Source organism: Vombatus ursinus, unplaced genomic scaffold, assembly GCF_900497805.2.
Source record: "Vombatus ursinus unplaced genomic scaffold, bare-nosed wombat genome assembly UNPS02014778.1, whole genome shotgun sequence".
Classification (NCBI taxonomy): Eukaryota; Metazoa; Chordata; class Mammalia; order Diprotodontia; family Vombatidae; genus Vombatus; species Vombatus ursinus.
This window is the reverse complement of record NW_020954556.1, coordinates 25,227,114-25,245,533: the sequence shown is the minus strand read 5'-3', so window position 1 is coordinate 25,245,533 and position 18,420 is coordinate 25,227,114. Positions and strand designations below refer to the sequence as shown.

The following is an 18,420-nucleotide window of genomic DNA, read 5'->3' as shown; positions in this document are numbered from 1 at the left end:
ACTACCACAGAGCCTCTAAAAAAATGGCTTACTTGTTCTAAGAAAAGCAATTAGATAAAGGTTGCTTATCATCTATATTATGATGGAAAACCTATGCAACTCCTTCATTAGTATCTAGCTTAAATATTGAAAATGGACAATGAATTGAACAGGTACAATGGGGTATAATGAATTCAGGAAATCTCAAAATTCTTTTTTAACAAACAAAGGCTCATCTTTTTTAAAATTAAATTTATTTATGTATTTTTAGTTTTCAACATTTACTTTTATGAGATTTTGAGTTCTAAATTTTTTAAATAATGAATTTATTTTTAGTTTTCAACATTTATTTCCATAAGATTTTGAGTTTTAAATTTTCTCCCCCTTCCTCTCCTCCCCTCTCCCCAAGACTGTGTGCAAACTGATATAGGCTCTACTTATACGTTCATATTAAGCATATTTTCCCATTAGTCATGATGTAAAGAAGAATTAGAACTAATGGGAGGAATCACAAGAATGAAGCAATAAAACAAAATAACAAAGGAAAAGAAGAGCAAATAGTATGCTTCCATATGCATTCAGACTCCATAATTCTTTCTCTGGATGCGGAGAGCATTTTCCATCATGAGTCTTTTAGAGTTGTCTTAGATCCTTGCATTGCTGGGAAGAGCTAAGTCTATCAAAGACAGTCATCGCACAATGTGTCTGTTACTGTGTATTGAACTGCTGAGAAAAGCTTACTCTATCAAAGTTGGTCATTGCACAATGTTGCTGTCACTGTGTTCTCTTGGTTGTGCTCACCTCACTCAGCATCAGTTCATGCAAGTCTTTCCAGGTTTTTCTGAAATCCACCTGCTCATCATTTCTTGTAGCACAATAGTATTCCATTACATTCATATACCACAATTTGTTCAGCCATTCCCCAATTGGTGGGGAACCCCTCAATTTCCAATTCTTTGCTACCATAAAAAGAGCTGGTATAAATATTTTGTACATGTGAGTCCTTTTCCCATTTTTATGAACTCTTTGAGAAACAGACCTAGATGTGGTATTGCTAGATCAAAGAGTATGCATAGTTACAAACTGCTTTCCAGAATGGTTGGGTCAGTTCACAACTCCACCAACAATGCATTAGTGTTCCAATTCTCCCACATTTTCTCTAATATTTATCATTTTCCTGTTTTGTCATGTTAGAAGGGTTCATCTTTTTAATACCAATATTAATAGGCAGGCAAGCCAGCCTAGTTCAGTTAGTACCTTGAGGGAGAAAAGGGATCAAGTACCAGGTAAATGAAATTACAACCACTACCTTGACTACCAACTTTCCACTCACACCTTGACAGAGTCAGGCTAGCACTCTGAACCCAAGAGACTTAGGAATAGCAGTGTTCCATAAACCACTATTACTGCTTCTGGTCCTGCTTTTGAAGCCACAATTGGGGAAGAAACCCACCCTCTTCATCACTACCACCAACTGCTGATCAATGGCTACCACAAGGCAGATAGGTAGAGCCCTGAGATTGGCAGCATCCCTCAAACCACCAGTCCTGCTTCTAGCTCAGTCTTTACAGTCATCATCTGGAAAGGAAGTTCCTGTGGAGAAGACCTCTCCATCTGCCAATCAACTGCCACGCACAAAATAGACAAGCCAGTATGTTAGCTTTTTTTTTTTTTTTTGTCAACGCAATGGGGTGAATTGACTTGCCTAGGATCATACGGCTAGTAAGTGTCAAGTGTCTGAGGCCAGATTTGAATTCAGATCTTCCTATATCCAGGGCCAGTGCTCTATCCACTGTGCCATCTAGCTGCCCCTGACAAGCTAGTCTGGCTGAAGCAGTAAAGCACTCTGAGGGAAAGACAGGAGGTAGCATAGGCCAGGCAAGCCAATGACCCATACCACCATGACCACCATCTCTACTTGCATCCTGAACCCAAAAGCCTTGGGAATAGCAATGCTTCCAGCCTTGTGTCCACATGTAGCCTGGTAATGACTCCCACAAGGGCTATAGCTACATCCCCTTAAGACCCATAAAAGAAATTTCTTGTCCCCGAAGTCTTGGCACTGTTAAATGATGCAACATAAGAAACTGATGTGATTTTATCAGTGAAAATGCCATTAAATAAGAGGTATCACCATATGCATTGCACTCTAAGGAAAATGAGACTAGTTATAGTGATTTACAGTTGCAACTTTCTATATTTTATCTCCCTTATTAGAATGTGAGCTCCTTGAGAGCAGGGACTGTCTTCATTTTCTATTTGTGATCTCCAACACTTAGGACTGTGCTTTGGGCATGTAAATAAATAAAGCTAATAAATGCTTTATTCATTTAAGTATTTAATAATCTATTGGTATTGCACAGCTCTGAGTTAAGAAACACCATAATCCCTGAAGAACTAAAAGTGAGTTATCATCCAGAGGGGAACAGACAGGTTCATGATGGGTGTGAGTACACTGTGACCCATTACAAAAAATCATAAAACAAGGCAGAGCGTAGTATGAATGCTGGCAAAGAAACATATGAAAAGAGATGGGCTGGCTACGGAGTAAAAGTGATGGATAACCTATAGACTGTCCACATGCTCCTTTGGTATCCTCATGGTATCAAAAAAACAAGGAAGGCTTCCCACATGTTAGCCTGACCGTAGGTGACTGACTTAGGGAAGTTAACATGAGTTGATAGGACAGAATGGCTGGGCTGTATGCTAATCATTGGAGGAATAATCCACATCGATGAGAACAGACCTATTAGAATATTGACATTAATTTATTAATCTTCACAACATCTTGTTATGTTGTAACGTTATCATCTCTGACTTTTAGACGGAAAAATTAAGGTATGTTAACTTTCACCAAGTCCACAAGAAATTAGGTTGGAAAAGGATTCAAATCAACTTTATTCTTTTCATTTCACTTAAATATGTACTGTCTTCAAATAGAATGCTATATACACTTTAAAACTATATAGAAAGGCTGAGAGAACCAAACCAAACCAAACCAAAATGTTAACTCAGAATCTGAGATAGCATATATTTTAAAATTGTAGTGAATAGAGTCCTGGGCATGGAGTGGCTATGTGATCCTGGGCAAGTCACTTAACGGCTGTTTGCCTCAGTTTCCTCATCTGTAAAATGGGAGTAAAAATAAGCACCTGCCTCTCAGGGTTGTTGGGAGGATTAAATGAGATGATATTTGTAAAGCATTTAGCACAGCGCCTGGCACATAGTAAGTGCTATCTAAATATTGGCCCTTATTAAAACTCGCAATCCTGAGTGTTAGGGGTAGGCTTGACTCTAGCACCTATTAGTTCAGGTTTGATTTGGGAATAAAAGGAGACACTAATAAGTCACTGAACAGTTAACAAAAAAGTTACTTTGCTCTAATGCTTAAAGGATATGCAATAGGGAAGGTAGGCATTTATCTTGTATACTTGGCCCTACCTCATCTCCACATGGCAACATATCTGGTCATCAGGTCAGCGTACTGTGACTTGAATGGTCTTCAGACGACCACCAAGTTGGAGGAAACCTGACTCCATATGGGAAGGACTTTTTATGTCCTTAGGTGACCAGGAAACTGTACTGAGGGAAGCCTATCAAGTCCCAGGGGCAGTTTTGTTCTTTTTAAGGGAGAACTAATTACTGTTGTACACTGATTGCTAGAGGAGAGGGACACCCTGGGGCATCAGACACTGGTCTGATCACACCAGGTTCGTTATTTTATATGTTAAAAATACTCCAAAAAGAGAATGGAAGAATGGAACATGATTTATTATTACTTTAAACAGAAGACTATCGGCTATTGATAACTAAAGACCAACTAAAAGCACATTGATCTTTTCATGTCAAGTACCCTATTTTCCAAAATGATTTAAGCAATCCAGTTCTAATATAATTCTGTTAAGTCACTTAATCCAATTGCATTAACCCATTAGGATTCATCTCATAGTTGCTTTGAAAAATCAGGCAATCATGGTCCAATTAAACATTAACCTATATGAAGACTGAAGATAATGCTATTCTCTTCTCTGACTACCACCACCCTGGTGCAGATCTTACCACTTAACACCTGGATTACTGTAATAGCCTACTGGTGGGGGTCTGCCTGCCTCAAGTCTCTCCCCACTCCAGTCCATTTTCTACTCAGCCACTAAAATGATTTTCCTAAAATGCAGGTTTGATCATGTCTCACAACCCCCTCCCCCCAATATAAACTCAAATAGCTATTACCTCCAGGAGTAAAAACAAAATGCTGTTTCGCATTCAAAGCCCTTCATAACCTAGCCAATCTTTTTATACCTTGCTCCCCTACATGTACTCTTAGATCCAGTGACACTGGCCTCCAAGATGTTCCACAAACAAGATGGCTCCTCTCTTGGCTATGAGCATTCTCTCTGGCTGCCCTTTGTCCTCGGAATGCTCTCCCTTCCCATCTCTGCCTCTTGGCTTTCTCAGCTTCCTTTAAGTCCCAACTAAAATCCCATCGTCTACAGGAGACCTTTCCTAACCCCTCTTAATTCTAGTGCTTTCCCTTGGTTAGCTATCTCCTATTCATCCTGTATATAGCTTGCTTTGGATATTTGTTTACATGTTGTGTGTGGTTTCCGCCCCCCCCCCTTTAGACTGTAAGCTCCTTGGGGGCAGGGTTTGTCTGTTGCCTCTTTTTGTATTCCCAGTACCAGCACTTAGTACAGCGCCTGCTGCATAGAAGGTGCTTAATGCTTACTGAAGGAAACGTTTTCTTCCCAGTCATGATATTTCTGTGTGGTCAGGAAGCAACTACAGCAGTTTACATAAAGGACCTAAAAACATCGGGTTAAAAGAAACCACATAACAATCTTAGTAAGATTTATATTTTCTCTACTTAGCCTAGTCCCGGAACTACATCCCCGTCCCCCTCCTTTTTTTGTTCACCTTCTTACCTATGTGAAAGGAGTGTCTATATATGGTTTGTTTGTTTTTTTTAAGCCCTGATGGCTTTAATGTAAGTTTTGTATTCATGAAAGCATACAACATCCAGATGATGCATATATATTGTCTGTTTATGCCACCAAAATGTAATCTAAAAAATCCCTTAAAATGACACACACGTGTAAAATACAGATTAATTGGAAAATGTATTAACTCACGTCTAACTACAATGAATGAACATTAATATTATATCCCTAACAGTAAGCACTATGTAATGAGATGGGTAAACATGATGAGTAATGGGCTGGGACAAATGAAGACAAGATGGAGAGGTTTTTTTCTTTCTTTCTGATAGTTATAAACCTTAATGGTTCTAGAGACTTTTTGGAACCTTTATTAATTTAATTAAGCCACTCCACTGAGTTGATAATCAGTACATATATCTAGGACAGCTACTTCATGTGGAGAATGAGATGGGACATCTCTATGGCACAGGAGGGAAAGAACAGGCTGACTGCATCTGGGAAACTGGCTAATACTGTTAACCATTCCAAGTTAGAACCCACTAGAAAAACACATCTCTTTAAGATGAGTGTCCTACTTTTGATCCAGCATGTTCAAAAATCATGAAACATCATTAATATTTTGATAATTGTGACTGGTTTCCTTTATAATTCTAAGTATTGTATGTATTTAAAATATTATTCTGAGAAGGAGTCCAAACCTTCTTCAGATGACCACAGGGACCCAAGACACAGAAAAGGTTATGATCCTCTGGCCCAGAAGGACTCTTCCAACATGTCAGGTAGATCCTGCCAGAGGATCAATGAGGACATGGGCAAGAATGGGAAGGGAGAGGTATAGCTCTCCACTGATGGAAGGAATACCCACATTGCTGAGACCACTGAAATAGTGAAGCATCTTTTCTCCCATTTTCCTATCATCTGCAAAGAGAGGTAGAATGAATAGTTTCTATAATAGGTTAACTGCAATATGACTCTTTCTTCTTGATTATCTCAGCAGGGATCCTTCACAAAGTCAAAATAGGTGAACCTCCTTCAATTAAGAATTATCTTGATATTATAAAGACGCCTTCTCATTTTTTCTTCATTAATCTTCTATCTAGAGCTGGAAAGCACCTTAGAGGCTGTCTAGTGCAAGAGTGGGGAACCTGTCACCTTCTAGGTCCTTGAGTGTAGCCTTCTGATTGAGTCCAAGTTTTATAGAACAAATCCTTTTATTAAGGGGAATTGTTCTGTGAAGTTTGGAGTTAAAGGGCCACGCTTGAGAACCACATGTGGTCTTGAAGCTGCAGGTTCTCCACCTCTGTTCTAGTCTAACCAGTTTATTTTACAGCCGAAGTAATTCAGATCCAAAGATGTTAAACGACTTGTCTAAAAGCATATGGCTAGTAAGTGGCAGAGCTAGGATTTAAACCCACGTTCTTTGATTCTAAATCGAGCTCTCTTCCCACTAAGCCATGCTGCCTGTCTTTCAATTTGGGAAGCTCATGGTACATGTTACTACATCCTGAATGCAATCTGTGCAAAGCATCCTCATTTTGAACACGATGGTACAAACTCTGGAAATAATTTAAGTCTTGGTTCCATTTTTATTGCTATTAGGTATTATATTTTCCTTAAACTTTGTGAAGTAGAAATACACTGATTTCAGGCACCTAAAATAGTGGGATAGGGTCTCCAGACTTTCATGTAGACCGGTGTCATTATCCATATAAATTAGTTCCAAGGGGGCAGGGACTTTGTCTTGTTTAAACTCCTAGGCTTAGCTCAAGGTCTGGTTTTCACAATCACCTCAACCTAGTGTTCTCAAAAATATCTGTTAACAATGTTTAATCCATGCAACTCCACAAGGAAGAAAGATCCCAAAGCACACTAGATTTTAGAAACTAATTCTGAAACTAATAAATTTCACCTACAGAAAAAAGTATAAACCCTTATTTCATAAGATTCCATTATAAGATATAATGGACATCATTAGTACTTAAAATTTCAAGATAGACTCTCTCACTTCTTGGGAATTCACTGAATGAAGAAATATTTTGGTTCAAATGTCACGACTTGCCTGGACATGTCACATTCAGAGGTAATGTTCTGTTAACAAAGAGTACATTGGTATGGAAAACATTCTACTGATCAGGCTAAGGTGGAAAAAATCAGCATGGTAAAGTGGACACATGCTGGATCTGACAGCAGAAGGCCTGTGTTCAACTCCCAGTACTGTTACTTAATAACTGTGTGATTCTGGACTAGTCTCTACACATCTCTGAGCCTGTTTCTTCATCTCTATATCAGAGGGTTGTTCCTTCTAGCTCTAAATCTACAACCTTAATCTTAATGAATTCCTTTGAACAGATGTACAATTGGAAAAAAGGGCACATTTGTGGGTGCAAAGCTCATAGCTCTGGAGCAGCCACTCAGTGGCAGAGACACTTGGTTGGTTCAAAGCCCTCTTAAAGTTAACCAGTTCAAGCCTACCAATCTCTAACATAAATTGTCCTTTTGGAGCATGGAGGCTTGGGAGAATGGCATGATCATCTGGACTTCTTGAGGCTAAAGTTTATATTCTAGTCCAATGGTTCTAAAACTTTCTTAAGATCTCTGAAACTAAAGAGGTCTTAGAACCCCTCTACAATCTTAAAAATTACTGTGGACCCACAAAGAGCTTTGATTCATATCTAATGACACATTCTAAATTAAAATGTCTTTTATTATTATGAAAATGGTTTTGGCCTTGCAGACCATACTTTGAGAACTGCTGCTCTACTCAAAGAAAACTGTCCTATCTTGTATGAGCATACAGCAATTTATAATAGAAACTTATCATCATTAAATTAGCACCTTTAAAGACCAGAAAGAATGAGCACTTTTAAGTATACAAGTGAGTTGGAAGGGAAGACAGAAGCCATCTAGTTCTCCTCTGTTTGTTCTTTGCAAGGTTAGCATCCCATATAAATCATCAGCTTTGACCACATAAACCAACAGCCTTTCTGACAAAGCTCAACAGGAACAAAAAGAAAGTTATTTAAAATAACAACAGAATGCATAAAATACTTAGGTATCTACCTACCACGTCACATATAATAATTATACGAACATAACTATAAAACAGTTTTTACAGAAACAGAAGGACCCAAATCATTGGAAAGACACTAATTTCCTATAGTTGGGCTAAGCAACATAATAAAAGTGACAACAATTTATTACTTAAATTACATTATTTATTAAGAGCCATGTCAATCAAACAATGTAGGAATTACTTTATAGATCCAGAAAAAATGACAACAAAATTCAGCCAAAGGAAAAAAGAATCAAGAATCTCAATGAATAAACAGTGGGAAGGGAGGGGGCCTAGAAGTGCCTGACATCAAACGTTACTAAAAGCAGTAATATCAAGACATTATGGCACCGGTTTAAATAAAAAAGAAAAAGTAGTCAGTGGAACTGATTAGGTACATAACATACAGAATTAAACAAACCTAGAAACCTAGTTTTCTATAAACTCAAAGAACCCAGTAGCTAGGTTAAAGTTCACATTCCACAAAATGTCTAGGAAAACTGGAAAGCAGTCTGGCAGAAATTAGGCTTATATGAACATTCACACCATATACCACAATAAGCTCCAAATGAATACAGTCACATCATAAACAAATTAGAGGAGCAGGGAAGAAAATACATTTCACAACTAGGCAGGGAAGATTTCTTGACCAAACAAGGGACAGTAAGGATCACAAAAAATAAAATGGATGATTTTGATTACATCAAGTTGAAAAGCTTTTCCACAAATAAAAATCAGTGAAATTAACATTAGAAGGGAAAAAGTCAACTGGGAAACAAAAATCTTTGCAGGAAGTTTATCTAATAAATCAATGTTTGATATTAAAGATATATAGGGAACTGATATAAGAACAAAAGTCATCCCTTAACAGATAAACTATTAAGATATGAATAGGCAGTTCTCAAAAGAAGAAAAACAAGCATACTAAAAAATGTGGCAAATCAGTAGCATTAAGAGAAATGCACATTTTAAAACTATGAGTTTCTACTTCACATCCAGCAGATCAGCAAGAAAAAAAAAAAAAAGGAACATAGTAATTGTTGGAGGGGAGGTGGGAGGACCCACATGTAACTATTGTTGGTGGAGCTGTGAATTGGTCCAGCCATTCTGAATAACAATTTGGAACTAAACCCCAAAAGTCACTAAACTGTACATACCCTTTGGTCCACTTACCATAACTAGGCATAAACCCCAAAGAGAGGGAAAAAAGGGAGAAAGAATCTGTATGCACAAAAATATTCATAGTCACACTTTTCATCATTGTAAAGAATTGGAAATAACAGGGTTATTCATCAATTGGGGAATGGCTAAAAAAAGTATGGTATGTGAATATAATGGAATATTATTATTTCATAAGAAATTATGAAAAGGATGAAATAACAGAAAGTGGGAAGATTAGTATGAAAAGAGAAGAAAATGAGCAGAACCAGAATAATTTATGTAATAACTATAATGTTATGAAGAAAAGCAACTTTGAAAGATGAGAACTCTGACCAACACAATGACCAAATACAATTCCAGAGGACTAATGACGAAGCATACCTCTCACAGAGGCTCAGGGTGAAGAATGATATATCTAGTTTTTGAAAATGGTCAATGTAGGAATTTATTTTCCTTGACCATGTATACATATTTGTTACAAGAGTTCTGTTTTTCATTTGGAAGGTAGGGTAGAAAATTGTTCATTGAAAAAAAATTTTTTTAAAAGAAAAACAACTTTGAAAGACTTAAGAGATATGTCCAACTACGACTTCAGAAGATGGATGATGAAGTGTTTACAGAGGAGATAGAACAGAGGTGCAGAGGAAGAGCTATATTTTTGGATACAGCCAATGTGTGGCCTTGTTTTACTTGACTATGTTTCTATAGACAGACATGCCTATGAGAAGCCTTTCCTGATCCATTGCACATATTAGGGTCCTCCTTCCCAAACTACCCTGTATCTGTCCTTTTTATATTTATATTCTCTCTCTCAACACACACACACACACACACACACACACACACACACACACACGAGTGCGTTCTGGCACAAACTTGTTTCCCTTGTTAGACTATAAGCTCCTTGAGAGTAGGGACTGTTTCATTCTTCTTATTTCTATCTCTTGTACCTAGTACAGTACCTGGCACATAGTAAGGGCTTTATAAATGCTTGTTAATAATCTTCCCAGAGTGTCGCAAAGTTGGGAAATCAAATTCAGGTTTTCTGTCTCCCAAAGTGGTTCTCCGTCTACTGCCTCGTGGATTAGTTAGCGTGGCACAGATGAGACTTGAAACGGTTCTCTGAACTTGTTTTAAAAAAAATATTTCAGTAACTATATTTTAATATAGTTGGTTTCCTTTGTCCTCTGATGTATTTTATTTTATGTATTTAAAAATATCACCGTGAGAAGAGATCCACAAGCTTCATCAGACTGCCAAAGGGGTGAACCAGGTTAATAAACCTCTGGACTAGAGACCACATTGCTGAGCTTGGGTGTCAGGAATAACTGAGTTTCAATCCTATCTCAGATAATAATAAAAGCTGTCATTTATATAGCTCTTTAAGGTAGGCAAAGTACTTTATATGCTATGTTTGCTAATATTTAGACTATGGGTGAATTATTTAACCTCTCTGAGCCTCAGTTTCTTCCCTTGTAAAATGGATATAAAAACACTCGTAGCACTTAACTCAAAGTTGATGTGAACCTATAAAGCTTAGCAAAACTTAAAGTGCTCACATATAAGTGCGAGTTACTATATGAGTATACATACATATATCAGTATTATTATATACCTGTGCTATATGTGAATTATAATGTTAAATATATTAAAATCTATATTGCATATTATCATAATACATTAACTATGTAATATCTATTAAAATGCATTGATAGATTAATATAATCCATATGTATAATAATCAGTATATTAATACATATAATCAGTACTCATCAATTAATATACAGAATACATATTAAGGGCAGTTAGGTGGTACAGTAGATAGAGTGCCAGGCTCGAGTCAGAAAGACTCATCTTCCTGTTCAAATCCTGCCTCAGACACTTACTAGCTGTGTGATCCTGGGCATGTCACTATTTGCCTCAGTTTCCTCATCTGCAAAATGAGCTGGAGAAGGAAATGGCAAACCACTCCAGTATCTTTGCCAAGAAAGCCCCATATGGGGTCATGAAGAGTCAAACATGACTGAACAACAAAAATATATGTAAGTAATAAATACTTAATACACACAATATGTATTCATACAATTGCTAAATACACACATGTAATGTATTAGTAACAATTACTTAATATACATGTGAATTAATACATACAAGTATCAATTAATACAGATTATGTATCAATGTATAAGTATTAATACTCAAGAATATTTATTAATCTACATACTATGTATTAATATGCATAACATGTATTAGGACCCCTGTGGTGTTGTTCAGGCATGTCCAAATCTATAGGACCCCACGGAAATAAGACCCCATTGGAAAATTTTCTTTTCAAAGATAATACAGTAGTTTACCATTTCCTTCTCTCTGGTGTGTCCTCATTTTACAGAATAGGAACTGAAGCAAATAGGGGGTAAGTGACTTGCCCAAGGTCACACAGCTACTAAGTGTCTAAGGTCGAATTCGAACTAAGGTCTTCCTGAGGCCCGGTGCTCTATCCACCGCACCACCTAGCTCCTCAATTAACGCAATAACATATATGTATTAATATACACAATACATGTTATTAATGATGTACTATATACGCATGAGTTAATTATTAACCTATCGATAATGCGTAATTAACGCATTACAGTGTAATACTATAAATAACGTAATGCCACAATATCAAGTACTAAGGATACATATTCTAAGGGAGCGCCGGGGGGCGGGGTGCTCTCTCCTGGGCGCCCCCTCACCCCCAGCTCCGGGGCAGCGGGCTCGGTCACCGCCTTCTCCATCCGCCTGCCCGCCCCTCTCCCGGTGCCCTTCACCTGCCGTCGCCTCCTGCGGGGAGTCCGTAGCCCTGACCCCATTCTTGAGCAGCGAGCCCAGCTTCCGCACAGCCGGCCTCCGGAACGCCCAAGTGCCTACGGCCGCAGCCATGGTAACGCCCCGTGGAGGACTGGAAACGAGAGGAAAGGGAATGAAGAAGGGCTCTCGGTGGCAGGGCGCGGCGGCCGGAAGCGGGGCAGAGGGCGTGGGCGGGAGGTAGGCAACCATAGAGAGTGAGAGAAAGAGAGAAGACAGAATCGGTAGGGCAAGGCGCGGGGCGGAGCCTCCGCCTCCTCCGGCTTCTCATTGGGCAGCGGAGCTGCCACTCCTTGGTTGAACGCTTTCTTGGAGTCCTCCATCCGACCTCTCTCCCTCCCCCCTCAAGGAGCTGTCAGTTACACAGCAGGCGGGGCAAGCCACTTCCGGTTGGGTCCAGAAAGTTGAGCTGAAGGAGGGGCAGAAAGAAGGAGGAGGAGGAAGAGGAAGAGGAAGAGGAAGAGAGAGCCTGGGCGGTGGCAGCGGCAGCGGCAGCGGCGGCGGCTGTAGTAGCTTCCCCAGCAGCAGCGGCGGCGGCGGCTATCCCAGCTGAAGAGGAAGAGAGGCAGGCAGGCGGCTTTGGTTCTCTTCGGGGCTCACAATGGACAGCCAGGGCAGGAAGGTGGTGGTGTGTGACAACGGCACCGGGGTAAGCGCCCAGCCCGGGGGAGGCCTGTGGGAACCGGAGCCGAAGATGGCCCGGGGGCGGAGGAAGGTGTGTGGGCAGGCTGCCTGGGCGCGGCGCGGGGAGGCGCGGGCCGCCGGGGCCTCAGGTGTGGGGCCTGCGCTCTCCCGCCCCCGCTCTTTTTCCTGTCAGCCCCCACCCCCACGCCGAACCTCTCATCCTTTTGGGCGGGGGGCTGGTCTCCAGCTCGCCCCCTCCCTGAGTGCCTTGGAGGTGGTGCAGAGGACGATGAGGGGGAGCTGATTCGAGACAGTCCCGGTCAATTCAGAGAAGCTTCAGATTTTAAAAAATAAGAATAATCGGGCCTTCCTCTTCCTGTAAAATCGAAGGTAGATCATCGGAGGCAGGAAGCGAGGGGGTGAAAAAGGAAGTGGGGCTGCAGCCTCCGTCTTGAAGCGGCGTTCTGGAGGGGCTCCTGGGAGGGAGCCGAGTGGGAGTTGCCCGACTTCGGAGCCCGAGGGGCAGTGGGGGTTAGGGGCCTGAGTGGGAGAGAGCCCTAGGGGCAAGGGCTGCAGAAGTCCCGAAGGCCGGGGTGGGGATGACCTTGGGGGAAGTTACCGAGCCCTTTCTGTTCCTCTTTTTCTCCTAGCTGCAAGTTGCAAATGAGTGAGGTCTTAAATAAGATCCCCAAACGTAGAGAATTGTAAAAACGGGTTAGGATTCACCTCTCCCTTTTTTCCAGATGCTCCTTTTAGGAGGGGGGAAGGTCTGCCTTTTTTTTTTTTTTTTTATTAAATGGTAGCAAAATCAGAACACATTCTAAGATTGAAACACGATTTATTTGGAATGTGTCCCTCCAGCGATTTTTATGTTTTTCGTTCTCAACTCTTTGAGGTTGCCACAGCATACCAATGGATGTCTGTTTTTTTGTCATCCTTCCTACACTTCTCTTTCCCAGTAGGGTCTAGTATATGAATTAAATTAAAAAAAAATTTTTTTTGTTAAACTCTTCTAGAATTATGCTGCCGAGAATGTAATGAACTTTAAATTAACATAGGCAAACCTGTTATAAATTAGGAGATTGAAGTCCAAAGCCGTTGTGACTTGCACAAGGTAGCACCACATGTTAGTGGCATCACTGTGACTAGAACCCAGCTTTCTAATTTATTACTTTCTATGTTACACAGGTCTGTCTCTTAGAATCATATGGGCTGCTGGAAAAAAAAAATATGGTCGGAAATCACTGTTAAATTATGTAGTTCGTTCAGTGATGCCGTAGCTTTTTAAAGGGACTATTACATATAAACTGTACTGAGAAAATACACTGATTTCTTATGACACTTTCATTTTGATCTTGTCACAGGAGAAGATTGAAGTATAGGATTATCAGATTGATTTCCACTATACTCACAGTAATGTTCAGAAAGCAATGTTTTATATGTATTTAGAGATTTATATAGGGCTAGAGATAGTAAGTAGATGGGAGTTCATTGGCATATAGAACTTCTGGATGAGGAAATTCCCTCTGCAGACAATGCAAATTGATACCTTCTCTGTAATTTACATGTAGTCTTAGAGCAGGGATTCTTAATCTGGGGTTCATGGACCTGGTGGATTGAATTCAGGGGACCCCATGAAGTTGAATGGGAAAAAAATTTATCTTTATTTTCACCAACCTCTAACTGAAATTTAGCTTTTCTTTCAGTTATTTAAAAGCCTTACCAGAGAAGAGGTCCATATGCTTCACCAATACTGCCAAAGCAGCCCATGATAAAAGAAAAACTAAGAACTCCTGTCTCAGAAAGCTGCTTAGTGTCAATCAGGCATATTTTACTATGTGCCAGACCGTGCTAAGCCCTGGGGATACGAAGGAAGGCAAAAGATAGTCCGTGCTCTCAAAGAGCTCACACCTAATGGGAGAGATGACATGTCAGCAACTATGAACACACAAACTACATGCAAGATAAATTTAAAATAGTTAATAGGGAAAAGGCATAAGGGGAGATCAGGAAAGACTTCTCTTAGAAGATGGATTTTAGCTGATTCTTAGCAGCAGCCAGGAGATAGGATTGAGAGGGACAATTAAGTGATTTGTCCAGGGTCAGCCGTTTATGTGTCAGAGGCAGAACTCAAACTCAAGTTTTCAGGCTTCAGAGCCAACTCTCTATACCTGTGCTACATTTCTTCTCAGAGGTCTGTTCAATTTTTTGCTTTTTGGCAATATCCTGGCTGCTGAACTCTTTACTTGTGTAAATCAAATTATTTCTTACTTTCTGTTAGTGTAGGAACACATGAACAGTTACTTTCTTTTTTATATAATAAAATTTAGAGATACTGGGCAGCTATGTGGCACAATGGATAGAGTCAGAAAGACATATCTTCCCAAGTTCAAATCTGGCCATTGGACTGTTACTAGTTGTGTGACCCTGGGCAAGTCCCTTAACCCTGTTTGCTTCAATTTCCTCATCTATTAAAATGAGCTGGCGAAGGAAATAGCAAACCACTTCAATATCTTTGCCACGAAAACCCCAAATGGGGTCATAAAGAGTTGGATGAGACTGAAAAATGATTGAACAACAGAAATCATCAGAGATGGGCTTTAAATTTGATATTGGAAAGTCCATTGTGTAAAAAGCACAATGAATTATACATTTAAGACTCATTTCCCCAGTCACATTTTGAGGGGAAAAGGTTGTTTATAACATACAATTTAAAAATCTAGTTCCTTTCATTTTCTGTTACAAATGATTTAGTAAATAAATTGATCTGTTTTGAAACTAATTGCCAGTGTCTGCAAATATGAATGCATTAATTAGTTTAAAATGAAGAAAGAACCAACACTAGTAATGAAGTAGTATTGATAGCCTCATAATAGGTTTGGGCATACTTTAACATTTCTATAAGCTTTAGATATAGACATTTTAGAGTTACACAGTCTAGTAAGTCAATCACACCCTGCTTTTAACTTGATTTTATTCCAGAACAACATTTCATATGCAGTTAAATATTCGCTCAAGTTTTCTTAGCGATGGGTTATACCAAGGTTTGGTAATTTTTTAGTACCTATTGGCCAGGTCTTTTGCCTCCAGATGCTTCTGTTTGCAGATAACAATGTGCTGATTTTATCAAACCCCAGAAGATTGCAGAGCCTTCTAAATCACTTAGAAAGTTCAATTTTAACTGTTCACATAGTGAAACCTAAAGAATGCCTCCTTCCCAGAGTGCTATGCAGTTTGATAGGCAACCTGTAGCTTCTCTCCGTTGATCACATAGTAAAAGAAAATAAGCCACAGAGCAAGAATCCATGTTAACCTGTACGAGTTGACTGGACACTTAAAAGATGCTTAAAAAAAAAAGTTAATACAAAAAAAGTTTAATACAATTATGAGCTGTGCTGAGAATTGAAGAGGAGAAATGGGCTAGACTGTGTTTGTTAAATTGTCCACCTCCAATTGCACTACTCAATCTCCAAGCTTTTTCCTGTAACAAAAGCTCTTATTTTTTAATACCAGTAGGCTTATTGTGATGTTACATAGTCATATATAATCACACTCAGTGGTTTATTGAATTGGAGGATAATCCAAAAGGCAGCAAAGAGGTACGTGGTAGGCAGGGGTAGGATGCAGCACATTCCAAACCAGAAATGACTGAGGAAAGGCCTTGTAGTAAAGGATGTAATCAGAAATACATGATCAGGAAAAGCAAAAAAGGTAAGCCATTCAAGAACGAAGAGTAACTGATAGCCTGCCATTGCACTTCATTGATATCCTCTGATACCTGGAAAATGAGAAGTAGGTCTCCAGATCATCAGATGCCCCTTTGTGGCAGATATATGGGAGGAAATGAGGGTGCATGGATGATTTCTAGTCACATCATTGGAAGAGATGAAATCATAACTCCATTGAAGTATAAAACTATCAGAATATTGGCCGGGCTTAAAAATGCCAAAGCATTTCATAGTTACAAGGTAGGGAAAAAGTGTAGTACTTACTTTTCCATTTTTATTTATTTCTACTCCGTATAGCATGCAGGGCAAGGCAAAGAGAAAGGAAACTAATACCTCTCAGCTAGGCTGCTGATGGTACTTGAAGAGCCAATAGTCAAGAAGTCCTGAGCTCAAATGCAGTCTTGGACACTTATGTATTTTACTGTGGTAACCTGGGCACATCATTTAACATCTTTTCGCCTCAGTTTCTTCAATTATAAAGTAGAGGTAAAAACAGCACCTTCCTTGCAGGTTTGTTGTGAGGCTCAGATGAGATAATATTAGTAAAGCGCTTAGCACAGTGCCTGGCGCATAGGAGGATACCAATGCTTATCCTCTCCCTCTTCTCCAAAATATCCTAGCCCTTTGACCAACACTGCTGTCTAAAGTGGTATCACAAGGGTTGGCCGGCCCAGTGAATCTGTACTCTGACCTCTCTCCAATTTGGAGATCAGGAAGGCTTTACACAAAGCTAAGAGGGATAGTTAGCACATTTTGACAGTTAGCATCCAAAAAAATCTCAACAAGTTAGTACACTGGGATGAATCTAGTTAGATGAAATTCAGTAGGGTAAATGCAAACTCTTAGATTTGAGTTCATTAGAAACCTACTTCCAAATCATAGAATGGAAGAGGAAAAGTTAGCAAGTTTGGGGTTTTTTTTGGTTTGTTTTTGAAAAAAATCTGGAGGATTTAGTAGACTACAAACTCAGTATGAAGCAGTAGGGTGATGTAGCTGTTCAAAATAGGTGATATAATTTGGGCTGCATTGAGAGCCACAGCTTCCAGAAATAAGGTGAGTTGCTCTATACTTGGCTTATATGGAGTTTGTATTCAGTTCTGGGCATCACAGTTTAAGAAGGTATTGATAAGCTAGCAATTGTCCAGAAGAGGACCACTAGGAGGTTGAAGGGCCTTTTGTCTTTTTTTTTTTTTTAAGTTTTAAGATTTATTTTAAATTTAAATACAAAATAAGAAAAGAAGAAAAAATTGCCATATACACAGCAGAACATTAGAGAGTATTTGATATAAAGCAATAAATTTCATTTCAAGAAAATCTATATAATAAATACAACACATTATTTTCCAGGCTGTCCATCTTTGCTTCCTTATAGGGTTTTGTTTTGTCCTCTGCTGTGCACTTTTTACTTTATTTTTTCCCCTTCCCCTCCCCAAAAAGGTTACAATTAAGCACAGACATATTTTTACATATCATGTAAATACACACATATATGTACACAAATTTACATACATATACATAGATATCCATAAACATACACATATATACACTCAAGTGCATATATGTAAGGCCATATTATGTTTATTTTCCCTTGTCATCTGTATCTGAATACAGCATCTTCCTTTGTAAATTCAAGTCTTCCCATATTTTTCTAAATCCACCAGCTCATCATTTCCTACACCACCACAATATTCTGACCCAGTCACATTGTGTCTGAGACATTGTTTATGAGAATTTTCCCCCCAGTTTTCTGCATTCCCTCTGTTCTTGGCTACATAGGTTTTGAGTCTGTTTCAATTGAAGATTGGTAGGTGGACCTGGGGATGGATAGCTTGAAGCAGAGCACACTGAGAGGGGACTGAATAGTTGTCTCCAAATATTTGTTTTGTTTTTGTTTTTTTTTTAGGCAATTGGAGTTAAGTGACTTGCCCAGGGTCACACAGCTAGTGAGTGTCAAGTGTTTGGTCTGAGGCTGGATTTGAACTCAGCTCCTCCTGACTTCAGGACTGGTGCTCTATCCACTGTGCCACCTAGCTGCCCCCTCCAAATATTTGAAAGGCCTTCATGTGGAAGAGGGATGGTACTTGTTTTG

At 39.4% G+C, this 18,420-nt stretch overlaps 1 protein-coding gene and 1 pseudogene across 1 annotated transcript in view; one reads left to right on the top strand and one right to left on the bottom strand.

Annotated features, from left to right (window-relative positions):
- Window positions 1–12,054, bottom strand: part of LOC114045145 — a 49,061-nt pseudogene extending 37,007 nt beyond the window's left edge.
- Window positions 12,055–12,470: 416 nt separating this feature from the next.
- Window positions 12,471–18,420, top strand: part of ACTR2 (actin related protein 2) — a 62,340-nt gene continuing 56,390 nt past the window's right edge. Inside the window, exon 1 of the mRNA XM_027865169.1 lies at window positions 12,471–12,628. Within this exon, the coding sequence (XP_027720970.1) occupies window positions 12,581–12,628 (48 nt within the window). The 5' untranslated portion in view covers window positions 12,471–12,580. The remainder of the gene's footprint in view (window positions 12,629–18,420) is intronic.